The sequence below is a fragment of the Coptis chinensis genome, chromosome 1, assembly GCF_015680905.1.
Source record: "Coptis chinensis isolate HL-2020 chromosome 1, ASM1568090v1, whole genome shotgun sequence".
Classification (NCBI taxonomy): Eukaryota; Viridiplantae; Streptophyta; class Magnoliopsida; order Ranunculales; family Ranunculaceae; genus Coptis; species Coptis chinensis.
The window spans coordinates 27,297,190-27,319,309 of NC_141456.1; the positions used below are offsets into that span (position 1 = coordinate 27,297,190).

General features: G+C 36.9%; 1 protein-coding gene and 1 long non-coding RNA gene across 2 annotated transcripts; one reads left to right on the top strand and one right to left on the bottom strand.

Annotated features, from left to right (window-relative positions):
* Window positions 1-388: 388 nt before the first annotated feature.
* On the bottom strand, window positions 389-4,227 carry LOC147523237 (uncharacterized). Its single transcript, XR_015215956.1, has 2 exons — window positions 1,598-4,227; window positions 389-962 (listed from the first exon to the last, which is right to left on the bottom strand). It is a non-coding gene; the product is annotated as an uncharacterized LOC147523237 (long non-coding RNA).
* Window positions 4,228-8,762: 4,535 nt separating this feature from the next.
* Window positions 8,763-9,209, top strand: LOC147523238 (uncharacterized). The gene has a single exon (XM_086570019.1). It carries the CDS (start codon window positions 8,763-8,765, stop codon window positions 9,207-9,209), a length of 447 nt encoding a protein of 148 aa, XP_086426145.1.
* The last annotated feature ends 12,911 nt before the right edge of the window (window positions 9,210-22,120 follow it).

A 22,120-nucleotide genomic window follows, 5' to 3' on the forward strand; every position in this document is an offset into this window, starting at 1 on the left:
TTCCTTATCAACAAAACAAGAAGACAAAGTTTTGGTCCATACGGACCCGCCATCAGCTCGATCTTCCTCCGTATTTTACATGTCTAACAATAAAAGCTATTGTCAACAAACTACTATTATCCACAGAAAGAAGGAACACTCTCCCTTATATATAACAGTAATGATATATATCTTGTGACACGTTCATCGTCTAAGTTATTAACTCATCAATTGCTTGTGAAGAAGAAAAAATGACCTTAGACTATGATAGATTAAAGGAATTAAAGGCTTTTGAAGATACAAAAGCTGGTGTTAAAGGTCTAGTAGATGCTGGGGTGCTTAAACTCCCATGCATCTTCATCAGGCCAAACGGCGAACTCGCCAAGAATTCTGCTACTACTAATCTAACTGACCTTAAAATTCCTTTGATAGATAATGAAGTGAAGAAAAAAAAATTTATACACGTGATTCTATTTATTCGAGCTTTCATGCAACAAAAAACTGTGTAGCCCAATAACATCCAAAAAGGTGGAATAGGACTAAGATCATATGCACAACAACTAGACCTGCAGGCGTTCTGAAGAATTTGACCCTAGCTAAACAAATGGAAAGCCGTTGAGATCCAGAACATGTAAAAGATCGCTAGGATAGCATATGGCTTATGAGTTCGCCTTACACCTTGTAAGGAAGGCAGCCTGCGCCTTCTCCACATTTTCCTCTTTTCCAGACCATGCCTTGAGAGTACTCTGCTGGAGAGCACGTCCAAAGGAGAATGAGAGTGACCATGGCTTCTTTCCTTTGAGCTAGTTCATTGCATTAAGGTTAACTGTGGCTTGCTCTTCACTCTGTCCACCTGACAAGAACACCACTGCAGGAATAGTTGGGGGCATTGTTCGCTGCAAGGCACGCACTGTGTATTTAACAATGACCTCTGGGGCTACCTTCTTGGCATCAGAAGCAGGAGTCACCATGTTGGGCACTAACTAGAAACAAAAAGCCAATTAAACTCGAGTAAATAAAAAGGAGAGAGAGGGTTAAGATACGACATGTTTTCCTCCTGATCATCTCGACAAATAACTGATTTTTCACTTTCAAATAGGTGCAAATAGGTGATTATTCTCAAAACAACTTTCAGACACAAGCACTCAAGGAGACTAACGTGAAAAGAAGACTATAACCCACTTCAAGGAAATTGACTTGTATTAGTCACACCTTGTATCAGAGAAGATACACATTTAAACCAAGCACACATTCAAACCAAACATACTTAAACGCATTTGGATTAGGATCCAGCTTGGACAATGGTGCCTAATCCACTTCATATCTATGCCTTTCTTAACGAAATGTCTATACAATAAAGACTTTAGACACGGAACCCTTGTTGGATTAGTTCAAATTTTTACTAGGAAAAAGAGCCCTACAGAGAAATATGAGCAAGTCTTGAATGTAATAGAAGTGTAGAACATAATATTTATACCTTAAGTCAGACTTACAGCAGACTCACATCTAACGAGAATCATATTTGGACCACAAGTCTCCAACCATACACATTAAAGTAGTATTTGCATATTCATTTCAATTTGTGAATATTAACAAATAGTGCAGAGTAAAAGAGTACTTGTCTGCCAGTAGTGCTTGGGATAACGGAGATGGAAGCAATGTCCTCATAAGTCTGGGTCGTAAGGAAAATGTCCACACACACCTGTAAACCATTTGGAGTTACTGAGAGATCACAGAATTACCATCCTATGTTTTCGTACACGTCGAAAACTGCTAGCTTACGAAAACATATGAGCACTTTTCATAACAAGCACCCAGAGAGTATAATCTATAACCCAACAACAAAGAACATCAATTGTTCCAAGCCAAACAACCAAACAAGATTAACTTCACCACGCCAAATTCGAATTTCCATTCTCCTAGCCTAACCACATCAAAACAGAAGACTTGCACTTCCATAGGCTTCACAACTTTGCGCCCACGAAATCAGCCACACGACTTTCCCCCTCAATACGGCATTTCATCAAACAACTATGGTGCTGAAAGCCAAACAGACAACCAATTAAAGCTCAACAGACCCAATTCCGAATTCATTACAGAGTTGGTCCGAGTTGTTACAAGACAAAAGTTAGAAACACTAAAGGAGATGACTTCGTAATTTAAAAACAAGTTCAAGTTTATAAGCATGGGACTAAATCTGTGTTTGCATGGCTGGAAAGTTTTTTTTTTTTTTTTTTAGAAGATACAGCGAGGGATAAAGAAGAATGTGAAAATAAACTTTCACAAATAAAAAGGGTACCAAATAGAAGTGTCGTTATTATTATTATTATTATTATTATTATTATTATTATTTTTAATTCTCATACCCTTATTGGAAATACTCCAAATTAATTTAAGAGATATTATTGGGAAATACTAGACTGACCTACTTATTTGGACCTACTAATGTGTCAAAAGTCATAATCATTGATTTACATAGAGATACGTGTCCGTGTGTATTGCAATGCAAACCAACGTTATCCAAATAGTGAGTCGTAATAATAGGTCTAAAAAATAGGTCCGTGTGGCCCTACTCGATATTATTGGATTTAGACAATTATTGGGGTAGAGAAAAACTTATGTTAGTTATGGAGTACGGGAGTGTTTTTATGGGTATGTCCAAGATCACCTTATACAATTGCTCGCCGTAAGATACCATCCTCCATGATTTCATTTATTATTGCTTTCCATTTCTACCAAAGAAAAACACGGGCAACTAATTTTGGTTGTGGCAGAATATATAATACGTTGTCCAACTTGACTTGGATCTAAACTGTCTGTTGCAATATCTATCAAATCTTTATTACACATTTCTACAAGAATGGTACCGGTGTACTGATGACTTCTCAGAAAACGCAAGCGATTCTGTTCATTTGGTTGCCCACGAATCTACTATGTATGTGGCATAAAAAGATGAGAGACCAATCTTGCATACAACACAAAATTATTCAATTATATATATATATATATATATATATATATATATATATAACATAATTAAAACAAAAATCACAATGCAAAATAACTTGACTTGGATTTAATCTGCATGCTGCAATATTTGTCATATCTTTATACATTTCTACATGAACGGTGTAATGGCGATTACTCAGAAAATGCAAGCGATTATGTTCACTTGCAGCCCACGAATCTATTATGTATGTGACACTAAGAGATGAGAGGCCAATCTTGACTACTCCACAAAATTATTCAATTTAAAAAAAATAATAATAAAGGAAAATTAAAACAAAAATCATCACAATGCAAAATAACCTAGAGATTTGCTTGTTTTAAGTGAATTCCCAATAATGACAACATTATGTTGTTCCATAATTAATGTCAATCAGAATTATTGATGACAAAGTAGTTGTTATATCTGATCCACTAAAAAAATGGAAAATCCTCATTAGATTTCTACACAATCTACATGACGTATTTGTAAACAAATATGAAATAATAAGAAAAAAATGCATCTTCATCACAAATCAATTGTCATATTTGATCCACAGAGTGGTGTAAGTGGAAGCTAATGCATAAAGTAGTTAAACATTTCAAAACCCACAACAACACCAAATTAACAAAATAGCTAGCAAAACTATAAAATCTACAACAAATTTCAAGTACATTTAAAGGTTGTGTCATGGTATTCTTTGCATCTGAAAATCAAACGAAAACAAAGATTAGAAACAACGAAATTAAATAAACTACATTAAAGACCTAAAAAAAAAAAAATCAGTAGTAGTCTTAATAAGTTATACAAATCTTAACAAAATTTGTGCTCTTCTTCTATAAAAAAAAAAACATTTGTGCCCTTCAAATATACGACCAAATTTGTATAGATTTAAAACTTCCCAAACTTGCAACCACACCAAAAAGACGAAAAAATATATATAGCAAAAGTATAAATTTTAATCCTTATTTTGTTGAGCTTGTGAGAAGAAAATAGAAGAAAACAATTTGGGGAGGGCACCTAAAAAATGGTTTGGGAGAGAGACATTTTTTTTGGGAGGGCTTTAGAAAAATGAGATTGCATGAGTTTTTAGGGAGAGAGACTTGTGAAAAACAGTTGGTCCATTTTTCTTTTTTTTTTTTTGTCCATTAGCGTTTTCTTCTTCACATTAGTTCGATCCCAGCATGGAAAACATGTTGTGGTGGGGTTGGTATGCTGTGGTGAGATCTCTACTGTCGTTTCTTTGTCTTTCCCCTAGACAAATCCCAACCATCAAGTATTCTACAGTAAGACCTCTTTCAAGAAGAAGAAAAAAATAATTAAGGGAGGGCACCGCCTGAAAAATGGTTTGGGAGAGTGACGGAATTTTTTTGGAGGGTATTAGAAAAATGAGATTGCATGAGTTTTTAGAGAGAGAGAGACTTGTGGAAAGTAGTTGATCCATTATGTTTTTTTGTTTTCTTATTCCCATTAGTATGAACCCAGTGTGGAAAGCATGCTGTGGTGTTGGTATGATGTGGTGAGATCTCTACCGTCATTTCTTTGTCTTTCCCCTAGACAAATCCTAGCCGTCAAGTATTCTATAGTAAGATACCTCTTTCATTTGTTATAGTAGATAGATTAATTGGTGTGTATGCACGGGTCTACTTTCTAGTGTGTGTGTGTATATATATATAGTGGTCACTATTCATGATTTTTTTTTTATTTTGTGTGGTAAAAGAATAACAACACAATTTAAATTGTCGTATTTGCAAACTAGATGACAAATCATTGAACATTGTTTTTTGGAGTGTAGTTTGACCCAAGGGTTGTGAAAGTTTGAGATTGTTGGCAAATTGAGGAATCATGGAGACATTGACTTAATATTTAGTTTTTTTCTATTTACTAGAAATTGCCCATGTCTCCGACATAAGTGGATTTACAAAATTGTCAATTGAATAATACCATACCATTAAGATCTTACAGTCGTTCGTCTCATTGACGTTCAAGGTATGCCATTAACCAATTTCTCAGAAGTTATACATGCCAAGAAAATTATGTTTTTGGTTAGACATTTTGATGTTGTGCTCGATCAAATGCAATAACGGTAGACATTTTGAAGTTGTGCTCGGTCATGTGCAATTTTTGTGCTATATTAGATCAATAAACCAATTTCTGTGAATTTTTTTTAGCAATTCAAAGTCATTCAATGCCAAAAATAGAGCAAAAAAAAAAAATCATTTTTTATTTCGCTTAAATACTTGACATATATATCTATCTAATAAGATAGGGTTATTTTTTTTCCCACTACAGGACAAAACTATAATAAGGAACGGCCCAGATCATTTCTAACAAAATCTAACGGCACGGGTTCGAGCCCAAAAAAAACATTAGTTTCGGTTTTTTTTACCAAAGAATATCTTCTCACCTCATCATCATTGGGGGTTTATACCATTTCTCTGGCTGGGTTTTATACCATTTCTCTGCTCATCTTCGAAAGCACTTTCGAACTCCCCTTATTCAAAAATCCCAAAATCCCTTCAAATCAGAGTAGCTTAAGCTTAGCTTGGCTTGCTTTTTTCTGAGAATATTATTTGCTTAGTCAGCTTTCGGATAGACTCAACGCCCTCTACTAGATGACTAGCAACCGGTTTCCCAAGGTAAATCCACACTTATTCACTATTAGGCATAAGAATAGGAAGCGGCGAGTGCGCGATTCGTCCGCCATTCATTCCTAGAGGCGATAAAGGCGACATCCGAAGCATTGGCCGAAGGAAGGAAAGCAGTAAAAAGCGGTAGGAACTAGACCGATCAAGGCCACTAGGCTCTCTCTGCAAACCGATTTCACACGAGAAAAAAAGGAATGTCTTCTTATGCCTTTGAAGGAATCCCGTTGTTATGAGTCATTCTATTGGAGTAAGTGAGAGTAGGAATGCACCTTGAAGGAATCTGTTGTTACAAATGAGTTGCCTTGAAGGAATATAAGTTTTCATGTTGTTACAAATGAGTTGCCTTTGAAGGAATCTGTTATTTACAAATGAGTTCGTCACTGTTAGTTTGGGTTTCTTTGTAGCATCCCGGATCCTGTTTCTACAAAATTAACGGTCCGAGTGTGTTTTGTTTTTTCGGCTTTTCGGGTTCGAGCCAAGAGAACAACGAGAGTTTGGGTTTTTTTACTCTAATCTTCTTAAAACATAGTCGACTCCACTACTTACCCGGGTCATTGTCACCCGTAAAGCACCACTTGACCGGCTACATTAGCGGGATGCTAGGAGAGTGGCAGGAGGCAGACAATGCACTGCTAAAGGAGGATAGACGTGATATCAAAGAAATGTGTACTATTTTATAGCTTTGTGCTGGCGTCGTTGCTTGCTGGAGGTGGAGACAACTTCCGAGAGATCGAAGAAGCGCCATCGTTGCTATTCCTTGATCCAAAAGTATTTTGTCGTTTATGATTTTAAGGTGAAATTTATTGAACCCTCTAGCTTATTTGAATTTTTCTTTTCGAATTTTATTGAACCCCCTAGCTTATTTGTTTTTTCTTTTTTAATTAAGAAATGGGTATTTGTTAACTTTGTGCTGGTGTCGTTACTTTGTGCTGGTGTGCTATTTTTTTTTTAACTTTGTGCTTGTGTCGTTACTAGAGCGTTTAATGGGGTTACTTTCGAATTCCTTTTTTTACCATCGATAGTGGAGAATGACAGAAGTTAAAATGTAGACTTAATTAGAATTAGAATTTTCTTTGTTAATTCCTAGATATATATCGGTAGTGGAGAATAGATGGTTAAAATGTAGACTTAATTAGAATTAGAATTTTCTTTGTTAATTCCTAGATATATTTCGACAACTCAAACTCTTGCCAATTTGTTATAATTTCAAAATAGGAAGTGGAGAGTCCTTTTATTTAATAGGAAGTGATTTTATTTAAATTGACCGTTCAGAAGTAAGTGAAGGCAATTTCTTACTTCGTTCCACTGGTGGTCTTACTTTAGTGGGAAAAGTCTACGAGCATTGCTGGTTGGTTTCCTTTTTTTATATTTACATCGATAGTGGAGAATCCACTTCCTGTTATTAATGCAATTTGCATGTTTTTGATGAAATAGTGGAGAATGTAAATAAACTAACGAACTCTTCTTACTTCTTAATTAAAAGCTGAAAAAAAGACTTAATTGAATTAGAATTTTCTATGTTAATTCCTAAATATATCTGAAAGTTAATGTATTTCAGTGCTTTTCAATTAGGTGTTCTACTATTTACTGCTTTGAGTCTTCGTTGTACTCTTTGATTAGAGCTCCGTTTTGATTCTTTAACTTTGCGTGTTTCCAAATTTTTGCGAATTGACGCTTCCTAGGCAATCATGGTTAAAGAGCGCATTGAAGAGAGAGGAAGGGAATCGTTAGTTCACCCAGACAATTCCATAGCAGAACCTCCCAATCTGGTATATGTACCTCCACATCGAAGAAATGTTGTGTCTCCTAATCTGGTATATGTGCCTCCTAATCGAAGATCAACTGCGACTCCCAATATTTTATTTGTTGTGCCTCCTAATCGAAGATCTAATGCGGCTCCGAATAGGTTATCTGTTGTGCCTTCTAATCGAAAATCTCCCGCAGCTCTTAATAGGTTATCTGTCGTGCCTCCTAATCGAAGCTCTCCTACGGCTCTTAATAGGTTATCTGTTGTGCCTCCTAATCGACGATCTCCCACAGCTCCTAATGTGTTATCTGTTATTTCTCATAATCGAAGATCTATTGCGCCTCCCAATCTCTTATCTATTGTGCCTCCCAGTCAAAACTCTATTGCACCTCCTAATCGGAGATCTATTGCACAACGTCTTCGAAGAGAAAAAGATATCGATCAAAGGACTATAGCACAACAAAATCGAAGACGGAGGAAAAAGACGCGTTATGTCCGATTACATATCGATTCCTTTAAGAAGACGAGGTCAACGTCAATGAAGTTGGGTCCTCTTCATCTATCACGGAAGATGTCACAATGCAAAGTTGTGAGGATAACACTATGTAAGTCAAGTGCTTAAATTCTCATTCTTTTGTTAGGTTTTAACATACCGTAAAGTGTGATATATCATAGGTCTATTTTTGCAGTGATCATGATATGACTGGATTTGATGAAAGTGAAGAAGAAATTCTTAATCCTCATAGAGGCCATGTGCTTCCTGTTCCAAATCACCGCCACTTTCTGGGAAAGATGGATGTTCTCTGTCCATTTTGTTCGGCCCTTCATTGGAAAGATGAATAGCTTATCAAAATCAAAGCAAACCGACCTTTATTTGGAACTTGTCATTTACAAAGGAAAAGTTAAGCTACCGCTTCTTTCTCCACTTGCCTCCGCACTTAAATCTTTATTCAAGGATCTAATAAACGTGCAAGATTATTCCGTGAGCAGATTCGACAATACAATGTGTGTAATGCCTTTACCGTCTTGGTTGCAAATTTTAACGATCGTGTTTACATGGGCGTGGTCCAACCTCATTCACCGTCCATGGGGGAGTTCAAAACCAAATCGGTTCATTGTTGCCTGATCCGGGATGGAACCTAAGTTTTAGCAACTTTATATTTATGATCCCCTAGCTGCTTTGGATCACCGCCACAATCGCAAACCCGAATTTGTCAAGAGAAGTGTTGAAAACTGTACAAGAAACTCTTCCGCAGGACCTACAAGTTTTGTGATATCTATAAGAAAGCATTTGAGGTTTTAACTGAAAATGCTTCGAGAATAACAATGTTCGGTCCATCTACACTATGATCCGCTTCGATAGAGCGAAGGTACAATCTTCCGACAAACCGATGAGATCGCGATGATATTGCTTGGAGATGGGAGTAAGGTTGATGCCATGCGTGATATTGTACTTCGCTTGAGAGGAGGGCATGAGTTGGAACGGATAAGCGAATGTCATCCCGCTTATTTGCCTTTGCATTATGTTCTTTTGTTTCCTTATGGGGATTTGGGTTGGTCACCTGATTTGAAGTTGTGGGACGTCAAGAGAAATGCTCCAAGCAATGCAAGACTCACTCAATTATTATATTACGCCTACCGTTTGTTTGAACGACCCACAGAGTACTCATCCATCTTGCTAGGGTGTAAATTGTTGCATGAATTTTTGGTTGATGCTTGGGCTGCATATGAACAGAACCGTCTGCGATACATTAGACTAAATCAAGACACCATCCGTTCGGATGTGTACAAGTGCTTGACAGATGTTGCACTTGAGGGATTAAGTCCCGATCAAATTGGCAACGGTTAATTTTGCCTTCCTCGCATGTTGGAAGTCCAAGGCACATGTACGAGATTTTTCAGGATTCAATGGCTATCACCCGCACTATAAGCACCCGGATATTTTTCTTACGGTGACTGCAAACCCCTAATTGGCGGAAATTAAAGATGCGCCAAGGAACACCGGACTTCGACACTTCGGCTGAAATAGTTGCACGGGTATTCGAAATAAACGAAAAGCAATTATGAAAGAAATCTTGAAGAATGATATCTTCGGCCGGGTGGTTGCATATGTCTATACCATTGAATTTCAGAAGCGCGGTCTTCCACACATGCATTGCCTTTTATTTCTCGCGCATGATGACAAGATCCGAAACAGTGAGCAAGTGGATAAATTTGTATGTGCCGAATTCCCGGACCCGACACCCACCCCCCCGCATTGTTTGAAACAGTGAAGAAGTGCATGGTTCATGGCCCCTGTGGTGATCGAGATCCGAGTGCTTCATGTATGGAAAATGGTCGATGCACCAAAGCCTATCCAAAAGAGTTTGTGGAGGAAACAATTATGGATAAAAAAGGGTACTCCATTTACCGAAGGCGCGACACTGGCAAGAAATATTTTGTGAAGAGGAAGAATAAAATGGTTAAAGTTGATAATGGAGATGTTGTTCCCTACAATGCATATCTCATGCGAAATGTTTGATTGCCATATCAATGTTGAAGTTTGTGCATCGTGTCAAGCTGTTAAATATATTAACAAGTACATCTACAAAGGCTATGACAAAGCAAATGTGGTGGCGGCGGAACAAATGATGAGATTCAGAATATATCGATGCAAGGTACATTGGACCAACAGAAGCTGCATGGCATCTATTTCAGAATCCAATGCATACAGAGTTTCCAAGTGTCCAACGATTGGTGCTTCATTTGGAAGGCATGCATAGGGTTGTTTTCAATAGCAAAGAGCCCATGGATGCAATTCTTGCCCGAGCCGCTGAGACCAAACCTCAACACCGACTTTCTTTCTTTAAGTGTTGTGCTGAAGATCCAAATGCACGAGCATTTACCTATCAAGAATTTCCAAGACACTATGTTTTTCACAAAGACTCTCAAGAGTGGACTCCTAGGACTCAGGGACCTTCCATTGGTAGGATGTATTTTGCAAGCCCTAATGCGGGGAGAGGTTTTATCTACGCTTTGCTACTTATCATTGTAAAGGGCCTACCTCCTTTGCATATCTTTATAAAGTCGGTGATACCGTATAATACGGCACATACAAAGAAGCATGTATTGCCCGTGGGCTGTTGGAAGTCGATGATGAGTGGATACAATGCCTAGAAGAGGCGGCGATATTATGAAAACCGGATATCAACTACTGAGGTTGTTTTGTGTAATTCTTTTAGAGTGTCATCCGTTACGACCCGGATCTACTTTGGAGCAAATTTGCATCGAAAGTATATGTGATGATCTTGGACACCGGCTTCAACAAAGCACGGCATCCCGGATCCAACCGATGAGCAAATAACGATTACGGCTTATATCCGGTGGAACAAGTCCTTTTAGAATCACGGGAAGACATTGGAAAATTTCCGCCCATGCCAAAGCCAAAAGAGGATTGGAGAAAAATTGTTGGCAATAGGCTCATTTGGGAGCAACGCCAACTTCAAAGATGAAGGCATAGGAGAAGAGGTCTGCAGTTGATGTTAGTCGCCTTAATGACGAACAACTTCATGCTTATAATCACCGCGGATGATTCAAGATTTGGTGACAAGAGCAAACTTTTCTTTTTGAATGGAGCAAAACTGGTACAGCAGGAAAACTTTTTGTATAATACAATTGCAAAGGCCCGCCGCAAAGATGGGTCTTATTGTCATCATGGTGGCATCATCGGAATTGCATCTCTGTTATTATGCGGGTGGGCCCGCTCATTCTACATTTAAAATTCCAATTGATGTGATGGATACCACTTTTTGCGGCTTCACTAAACATTCTGACCTTGCTGACCTATTTAAAGTGACAAAACTAATTGTTTGGGACGAGGTGCCCATGCAATATAGATACTGTGTTGAGGCTGTGGATAGAACACTTCAAGATATTTGTGGAAACAAGAAGATATTTGGTGGTATCACTACAGTTCTTGGTGGTGATTTTCGACAAACACTGCCTGTTATACCGTTAGGCGAGAGAGAGCAATTTGTTGGTGCATCACTTCTGACGCTCTTTCCTTTGGAGTTATTTAGAAGTTTTGCACTTGGTACGTAACATGCGGCTTGAAATGGCGGAGTCCGAGAATGTCGAATTCGCCGATTTTTTGTTGGAGGTGTGCTACTAATGCCTTCTAATTAGAATGTTTTTTTCTCCATTAGTTCCATATATAAACGAACTATTTTAAAAACTAATGAATTCATTTTTTGCTTTGATTCATTTAGATTGGTTCGAATCCCAAAGAATGCGTACAATTGCAGAATGGAATACGCAAGTGTACCAATATCCAAGAACTCATTTTCTCTGTCTATCCCCAATTGGATGTTATGGACACACCGTCTCCAAATTTCTTAACTGATCGTACTATTCTTGCTGCCCGTAATGATGATGTGAGTGCAATTAATGAGGTTGCACTGAATTTGTTCCCTGGTGAAGCCTTTGAGTATTTGGCTGCAGATAAAATCATCGAAAATGATATTGATAATCCAAGTGGGGCTCACTATCCCACCGAGTTTGAACTCCCTCGACCCTTCTAGCTTACCACCTTTCAATCTCAAGTTAAAACCTCGATGCCCTATAATGTTGCTTTCGGAACATAGCACCTAAAGATGGCCTTTGCAATGGGACCGCGACTTATGGTGCTTCAATGTGCGAAGTAAAGTCCTTCAAGCCAAAATTTTGACCGGAGAGAAAGCCGGAAATCCGGTACTCATCCCAAGAATATCTACGGCTCCCCTCAAATGCAGAGTTGCCTTTCAAACTATCAAGACGACAATTCCTGTTCGACTAGCTTATGCCATGACAATTAATAAGTCGCAAAGCCCAGTCGATGAAATATGTTGGCATTGATTTGAGGACACCAGTTTTCAGTCATGGGCAACTCTATGTGGCCATGTCCGAGATGTACTTCTTCAAAAGAATATCCATTTTTCTTCCACCTAATGCAAAAATTGTACTACAAATGTCGTTATACCCAGAAGTTCTTCTCTAAGGACATCGATACCAATGAGAAAAGGCAAGTGAGAAATTAAAGAATATTACTTTTATTGGTTTAGAAATTAAAGAATATGTTGTATCCATATATATGCTATGTAAGTTTTTATGATAGTTTTTTTTTTTTTTTTTTATGATAGCGTGGATACTTAAAAATAAGAATAGAGATTATTTTATTTTGAGAACCATCTCTTTTGTAAATAATATGCTAAATATACCAATTCTAAAAAAATCATGTGTATATGGTTTGTTTGCAGGTACCAAGTTAAATTGCCATAATTTTTCAGCAACATGATTGTAATCTTTGCTCCATGGCGCATTTATCCATATGGTAGTAGAATGGTGTGAACAATATGCATAGAGGGGAGAATGAGAGAAATAAAGAACTCGATCAGTGGGCGTGGAGTATTTATTTTATTTTATTTTTCCCTTCGTTACTAGAATTAGCCCCAGGTGAAAATTTATGCAAAGTCTTCTTTAATGTTTAATGAGTTGTCTTTTAGTTTTAGAAGTAATTTGTGTTATGTATAAATATGAAGTTATATATTTTGGTATAGTTGATCTATGAGAATTGTATTGTTTGATTTTCAGGTTATGACAGGATTTAGGTTTTTGAAATGTTGAAAATACAAAGGAGACTCTGCTGGATTTTTTTGATTTTTTTTTAAAAAAAAAATGATGATGCTTTTAATTGAAGACTCTCTCCTTTTATTTTCATCATTCTCATTCTGATATGTATTGAATTAATAAATGTGTAAAGGTATGTGTAATGAGTTGGTTTGTGAGAAATGAAATGTATAGAATTGCAATAATTAAGCTCACTTTAGTATGCATATGAAATGATTATGAAGTATAAAACTGTTGGAAATGGTTATATTATCGATCCAATGCTACCATAGAGATGGTCTCTCTTGGGGTGTTGTTCAAAAACAATGTGTTTAGAGTGCCGATTGGCACGGGCATTCACTAGTATTATAATAATATAGGAATACACTTAGAGTCCAAACAACATTTTGTAAGAGTATCCATATCAGATGAGCTAAACGCCCATTTTGCAAGATCATGGGCCTCTCCATTAAAATATCTTCTTAACCAACTGAAACATGAATAATTAAATTTACTAGAAACTCTAATAATGGCTTTAGCTATGTTGTGTATTGATCAAGCCAAACTAGACTCCTGGGCCTTCAAGCTGTTGATGACATTGATGTTATCGCCTTCAAACACAAAATTTCAACCCCTAGATGTTTTTCCAGCTGCACTACTACCTCAGCTGCTAAATGTTAACTTTCTTCAGCTGACTTTGCCTGAAATCTTCTTACTGCAGCAGCTACTAGAGATCCCTCCTCATTCCATGCCATGGCAGCAGCAGCACCTGACAGAGACCTCTTATTGAAAGCCGCATTAAACCTAACATTTACATAATCAACTGAGTGAGCTGGTTGACACCTACTAATAGCCAAATTAGTATTATTACCACTTGTAGAAGGTATATCTTGTATGTTAGTGTGATTATTGCTACTTCTATTGACAGAATTAGAACTAGGGTTAAGAGTTTTCCTTTCAAAGGCTTTGAGTATTCTATCCCATTTGATTTTAGTGCCGGTTAGGATTGCCTCTCTATCCATAGCCCCTTTGTCAAACTTTTCTAAGTTTATGTTGTCCCACATAACTTGTAACAAGGTGCAAGCATACACCCCCAGGTTTGCTATATTAGTGTCTTTGTTTTCACACCATTCCATGATTTCATCCACCCATCTCTTTGAACTCCATCCATGATAAACCTCTATTCTTAACCCTAGTGGTGAAGCAAACCACAGAGCTTTAGCCCAGTCACACTCAAAGAAAATATGTTTATGGGTTTCTTCCTTTCTAAAATAGAATCCACACATGGTATATGTATTCCTTATCCTCTTCTGTATTTTCTATCTAGTAGGCAAAATGTTCATATTCATCTTGCACATGAACACTTGTTATCTAGCTACTACCTTTGCACTCCAAATTCTTCTAATAGTTTTAGGTTGGAAAGTTGAGTCACAAACTTCCCAATCCTTAGCTTTTAGCATGTTGTGGGAAAATTTCACAGAGAATTTACCCTTAGAGTCAGGCCACCAAGTTAACTCATCATCCCCTCCTTCATGGGGTTTGATATGTGTCCCTTTGATAAGCCCAGCCACTACAAGGTCAAAAACTTCATCTATTAATCGGTCATTCCACCCAGTTCCATATGTCGCCATAAGATGTTTGATTTTCCAATATTTTTGAGCCCACACAGGTGCGTGCAAGTCCTGTAGTAGGATAGTTTTATCATGAAACATCAGCCAAGGTCAGAGAAGGCTGAAGTATGAGCTCCATCTCCTATCGTCCATATGGACCCTTTGTGTAATGACCCGGAATTTTAACTACAGGTAAACCAGTCATTTTGCGTGTTAGTTCAGTGCCACTCTAGGTAATTACGTATATGGCAAGGTTGAACATTTATCATTTGGCGGGATTGATTAATTGATATGGGGTTTTTCATTGATGGTTATTTTTATATTGGGCCTGGTTATTGTAGTGGGCTTGTTATTCCATTGGGTTTAGATAATTATTGGGCTTGCTCTATATTATTGGGCCACCTTTTATGTTAGTGGGCCTGTTAAGTATAGTGGACCTAGGAGATTAGGGAGTGGGCTAGAGATGTTTGGGCCCGTTTTGTTAGAGCGATCACGGAGCTTATGGAGGGAGAAGCAAAACACCTCCCGCTTTGGGGAAAAAAAAATCGTTGGTTATCGATTTTGGAAGATTTTTTTGGGATGACTCTCTCTCTCTAAGAATAGGGGATCTCTCGCCCTCACTTTGAGCCACCGTGTTAGGTATATCGAAGGTAAGTTCGTAAGGGATTAACTTAGTTATTTTAGTATCTTATGATTAAAGAGAGTTGCATGCAATGGAAAAAAAAAGGGGGTACTAGCGCAACAACAGAATTACGTGAGGCCCGAGTTTTTTTGATAAACTAAGTGAAGGAAACAAACTTCTTCTTCATCGATTCAATTTTGTTCATTTCTTCAACTCAGGTTCGATGTTTTAAAACTATAATTTAGATATGTTTAGTTGAATTGTGTTTAGATTGATCTTTGATTTGATTAGTTGTCATGAGATCGATCTCAATGTGAGTGGGGTAGAGCTGATTCTATTCAGTAGAATTTCGTGTTTTGATTTGGAATTTTTTTTACTGAATTGTCGATTCTTAGGCTGTTAGAGTACTACTATTCAGATCAATTATGAGAATGTGATGTGGATTCATTTAAATCGTTTTAGCAATGGAAGTCATTGTTTAATAGTAAACTAAGTGAGTGGATTCATCTTTTATTACTGAAATTTATTTGGAAAGATTGTTTGTCCAAACCTTGAAACTGGGGGTTGGTAGTTTGAGGCACGATTCATTGTTTTGTCTAAATTTCGAGTTTATGTGAAGTTCGATAAGTAGCACGACACTCTGTGTATCTGGTGTTTGTAACAGATTAAGATTTTATATAGTTTAGATATATATAAGTTATTAAGATCGAACAAACTATCAGGCCGTTGTCAGACCGCAACAAGGCCGTAGCAAGGTCGCGTCGAGCCATATCACCGGGCCGCACTAGGCCATCACCAGGCTGTGTTAGTCCGTTTTAGGCAGCATCCAAGTCCCTTATATGCTATATCGCTAGGGCCAAGGCTAGGCCACGCGTAATGTATTGTTTGATTTACTTGCGTAACTATATTTAGTTAGGACAGTATGGATTAATATTCTTTTATTGGTATTGAGATTTTGTTCGGGTGACTGAGGGTTCGGGAAAAACTTGAATGAGTAGAAGTGAAGGGACATACCCGGTAGAATACTGATTCAAGGTTGAGAATCGGTTAATTAGGTGACGTCACCTAATTAGAACATGAGTGAGGAACCCATACCGCCTTCCTCATCGGAAATGGCTTAATCCATTCCCATAGAACCTTACACCTCATTAGGAGAACTACGATTGGCTTGATCCCTTAAAAAGGGCGTGGGCAGCCACCGCTCGGCCCGCTTCCATAGGAAAACCCCTACCCCTTGTACAAAGAAGTAGAGTGTTTAATCTGTTTTATTATTGATAAACTATGGCTAAATTATATTGGACGTGTTATGCATGGATATATGGAATTATATTGAATGCTAATGTTTTTCTTGAGAGTATGTTAATCAATGTACTTACGAGGATTTAATAAGGAAACGGTAAGTGGTATTAAGCAGCTAAAGGTATGTGTTAACCTCGTCTTTTGTTTCAATTTCATTTCAAGTGGATTATTATATATTGACTACGTATCCAACGTTGAGCGTTGGAGTATCTTCACAGGTGCTCCCATAAGACAAGAAAAGGCGTACGGGTAAATTAAGAACAATTTAACGTGAAGCTTTTCGGATTGGCTAAGGCGGTTCTTTTAGCTCTTTCTTGTTTATAAATTTATTCATTTAAGTTGTTTTGTAATAATTTAGTATTTCTTTATTGTCTTTAATAATGAATCCATTAGTTAGAAACTAGGACAGGGATTAGCGTAGGATAGTATGGATTAATATTCTTTTATTGGTATTGAGATTTGTTTGGTATTTGCACCTACTTGATTTAACCGCATTTGTCGAGATGGTTAAGTAGTCGGTGCCCGCGAATCAATATCTTTAGTAGTTAGGTTTACGGTTGAGGTCTTAATATGATAAATGGAAGTGTATTATTTGATTTTCATGCTAGGACAAAGTTGTAAATTTATGAAATGTTAGAAATCCAGAGGAAACTCTGTCGAAATTTCTTTGAACGCGATGTTCAAAGTGGGGTTTTATAATTTAGTTATAGTTTGGACTCATGTGAGTCAAACCTGCTCACGTCTTGGTTTATTAGATGGTTGAATATTTGGATCGAGCTCTTTTATCTGAATATTCAATTGTCTGGAAAATCGGGGCGTTATACTTTGTTCACAAGATCAAAACTCTTATTTACCCTTCTCCAAAAATAGGAAACATTGGAGGATAGATTTTATTCTTTTCCATCCCATGCCTCTCCTACCATAAGCAAAATTGAAAGTTTGGTACCATATAGAGCTTTTGTCTTTGAAGGCTCTCTAACTTTGCTTAGCCAAGAGAGCCTTATTCATATCTGAGAACTTTCTGAAACCTAGTCCCCCTAGAGACTTAGGCTTACAAAATTTATCCCCCTAGAGACTTAGGCTTACAATAATGTGGATACTTTTTGATTCCTCATGTCCATGCCACCAAAACTCTCTACACACTTTATCCATATTATCACATACAGATGCAGGGAGGGAGAATGAAGTCATGGCACAAAGAGGAGTTGTTTGGGCAACACCTTGTATGAGAACAGTTCTTCCAGCTTGAGATAGGAGCCTAGCTCTCCAACCTTTTATCTTTTTATGTACATTATCCACAAGGTAATCAAAATCAGCTTTTTTACTATCAATAAGTAAAATAGGCACACCAAGATATTTATCCTCATTTGTAAACTCTCTCATCTTCCAGAACCTTCTCAAAATATGTTTAACATGTACATTTTTACTGAAGAAAATACTTGATTTGTCAAAGTTTATCTTTTGGCCAGATGCCTTACAATACTCATGCAAAATATTTTTAAGAGTATCAGCTTCATTAAGAGAACCTTTAGTAAAAAGAATTAAATCATCAGCATACAATAAATGAGCAATAGGTGAAGCATATCTTCTAATCTTAATACCATGTATCTTATCTTCATTTTCACCTTTATTTATCATCCTAGATAAAGCCTCAGAGATAAGAATAAACAAATAAGGAGATAATGGATCTCCTTGTCTCAGTCCTCTCTGGGGAAAGAATTGATACAAAGGAGATCCATTTAGTAGCACTTTGAAAGAGACAGAAGATAAACATTGATTTATAAGAGATCTTCATTTTTCACTAAAACCCAGTTTTTCAAAAATATTATTAAGAAAAGACCATTCTACTCTATCATATATAAGCTTTGGCCATATCAATTTTTAACGCTACCCACCCATCTTTATTCTTATACATATTTTTCATATTATGAAACAATTCACTCGCTAATCCTATAGTATCCCCTATATTCCTTCTTTTTACAAAAGCTTCTTGAAAAGGTGAAACAATTTTATGGATGTGACACGTAAGCCTATTGGCTAGTAGTTTTGAAATAATTTTATAAACAAAATTACATAGACTGATAGGTCTAAATTTTGAAATATGCTCAGGAGAGGAAATTTTAGGTATCAAAACTATGAACATTTCATTAAACTTAGGATTTATAACACCATTGCTAAAAAAGTCTTGAACACAGTCAACAACAGCAGGTCCAACCACTTCCCAACAAGTTTGAAAGAAAACCCCCTTGGAAGCCATCAGGTCCCGGGGCTTTTAGAGCACCCATTTTCTTAACCACCAACCAAATATCCTCCCCAGAGGGTATCTTAGTAAGCATACGATTCTCAAGATCAGTAATACAAGGAGTAAAAATAGGGAATTTATAGAGGCATTGGCCACAGGCCTATCAGAATTAAACAGCTCTTGGAAAAAAGAGTTAATGGTTCTTACCTACTTTCTCCCTGCCATCTACCCAAGTACCATAATCATCTTTGAGTTTATCAATGATATTTTTTCTCCTTCTATAAATAGTAGAAGTATGGAAGAACTTGGTATTCCTGCCTTGTTCTTTCAGCCAGAGAGAACCTGATTTTTGGCACCAAAGATCTTCTTTCTTATCCAACCAATCATTGAGTTGGCTTTTAAGGTTTCTTATCTCCTCACATATGGTGTCAGTTAGAGATTTTTTTCATAAGTCATTAAAGCTTGTTTTAAATCCTTCTTATGATGGAAAACACATTCCCAAAAACTTCTTTATTCCATTTGTTAAGCTTAATCCTAGTTTTAGTTAGCTTGGATAAAAAATTACAATCAGGGTTAATGTGGTTAGCAGCTTTCCATGCTTCTTCAATAGTAGGAATGTAAGTAGTATCTTTGAGCCACATGTTAAAAAACTAAAAGGTTTATACACCTTGCTTATATTACCTTTCAAAATGATATTCAAAGCCAAATGATCAAAGGTTGCACAAACAACAGACTTAACAGAAGCATGTGGGAGCATCTCAAGCCAGTCACGAGTGGCAAGCACTCTATCCAACCTCTCAAGAACATGATCTTTGAATCTATGATTATTTGACCAAGTAAACTTTGGACCTTTATTACCCATGTCAAGAAGACCTAAGTCATTTATAAAAGCATTAAAGTCAATCGTGCATTTACTAAAAAAAGAGTTACCCCCTACTTTTTCATGTAATGATGTAATAGCATTAAAATCTCCCATGAGGACCCAAGGCCAAGGGATCATGGGAACCAAATCCCTTAACTCATTCCATACCCGAAGTCTGTTGCTAGAGATTGGCTCCCCATAAACAAGAGTAAAAAACCTGGAATTTAAATCTTGATAATTTAAAATTTTACCTGTCACATGATTTTGCGTTGCTCCTAGGATATTGAATTGAACTCCATCCTTCCAAAAAATGGCCAAGCCACCACTAGACCCCACAGCAGGCAAACAGAACCTACACTTGTAGTTAATCTCATTACCTATTTTGTCTATCCTCTTCTCCTTTGCTTTAGTTTCTAATAAAAAGATAATATCCGGTTGATGTTGCCGGATTAGGTCCTTAAGATTTTGAACCACTGTGGAGGTTCCTATTCCACGACAATTCCATGTTAACATTTAGATAGGAGCATACAAAAGACAACCACTAGATTCTAGAAGTGCATTCACATGCTCAAAATAAACACAACTAATCAGTATCAAACAATAACAATCAGTATACAAAACTCTACAGAATTAACGCAAGATGACCTACTTAAAGTGTTATGTGTCAGAGTGTCAAGAAAAAGAAATAAACCAATAGTAGCAGAGCCTAGATTATACATGCATCACAGGAAAAAAAAATTAAGAGTTTAAAGAAAATATTTGATCCGCCAGAGAAAGAACTCAAAAGAGAAAAGTTCCAAAGCTATTAAGTGGAGCAACCTCAAGGTAGTAACAATCCGTATGCTGAACTAAATAAATCAAAGCAAGAGCGAGCTAAACATGTTGCAGAATGCAAAAAAACAAAATGAGTATGCAATATAGTGGCAATAGTATAGAAGCTAGTTCGACAAATCTAAGTTGACTAACCAACCAGATATGAAAGATTAAAAAACGAGGCTTCAATCTTATCTGGAGTGCCCAAATACTGGAAAAGGTACAATCTTTAACCTCTTTAAACCGAAACTTAATTCTATATGAGACTGGATCGAGTAAAAAACCGAGTGAGGGCAGGCTCAAGATCACCACATAAATGGATTGCAAATAAAGTCAGCTGATATGTAAACCAATTCGACCTGTGAGCCTAAATCGACAAAACCCTGCAAAATTCAAGCGCGACTATTATAGCCCAACAGATCTAGAGATGCAAGGTTGAGTTCTAGAAAGTCCAAGAGAACTCCCAGATGACTGGTTAAGGTGGGTCTGCAACCTTTGGCAGCAAAACTGATGAGCGGTTGGGTGGTATAGATCCGCTTGCTCAAGATAACGTGCAATCCAGATATAAAGGGGGACGTAAGTGGATATGAACCTCCTTTAATGCACCAAAAAAGAGATGAAACTCCGGTGTTATTCAGATTAGCTATGCTTGACCAGCCGTTGGATTAGTTTTCCACACAAAATTTTCACCAAACTGCTGAGCATAAAATACTCTCAACTAACTTGATGAGTAACCAAATAGTGGTATGAGTGATGAATAAGAGGTGAAGTTTGGAGAAAGTAAAGGATGAATTATAAGTTTTTTTTTGACACTACATATTAGTTGATTATGTGTTTAATAAATGTAAAGTAAATATATTTTCATGCTTTCACAGGTTTCGGCAGTTAACGACAAAATTATAGCAAAACCTTCATTTTAGCATGAAAATGCTGTATGGAATAGTGCTTGAACTTGAAGTCTTCTCTCTTAGCCTATTTGAAGCTTAAAAAGACCAGAATAAAGCCCGTTGACTCAACACCGATCATTTCCGAGTCAAACTAGATTGTATCAATCATAAAATATTGAAATTGCTTGCATTTAATGTAAAAAACAAAATACCATTGTATTTTTAGGTCATTATGTCAAAAAAAAATGTCATTTCAATTGTGGGGATTAGGAAAGGGTCATGATATATACTACCAAACTTCTTACAAACTCATGTTTCAATTAGAAATAATGTATGGTGGACTTCCTTTTGAAAGTTCATAATGCCTATTAAGGCACCAGTGCTACCAGCAGATTTCCTACAGGTGCATAGCCATGAAGTTATTATGGGGGCCAAAGTAGAACGAAAATTAAGTTTCAGGCAAGTGTGAACAATTGGAAAAAAAATTATTTCAATTGTGGGGACTAGGAAAGGGTCATGACTTGATCATGACTCATGATGTAAGATGTGTGGATCAATAAGTTACCATAGGAGTGTGCTTAATATCTTTAATTAGAGGTATGGAATAATGTATTCATAACTTTAGAGGGGCGAAAAATTTAGTATGTGGGTCTTTTTGTATGTTGGCATGTGGGTCAAATAGTATGTCGCTATGTGTCCACACAAATTAACTATAGTTAGTGAGAGTTTTAGCTTTAATAGGAAAGTAAAATATTGAGAAAAAAAGAAAAGAAAAAAAATGTGACATTTATCTAGTTTGTTTA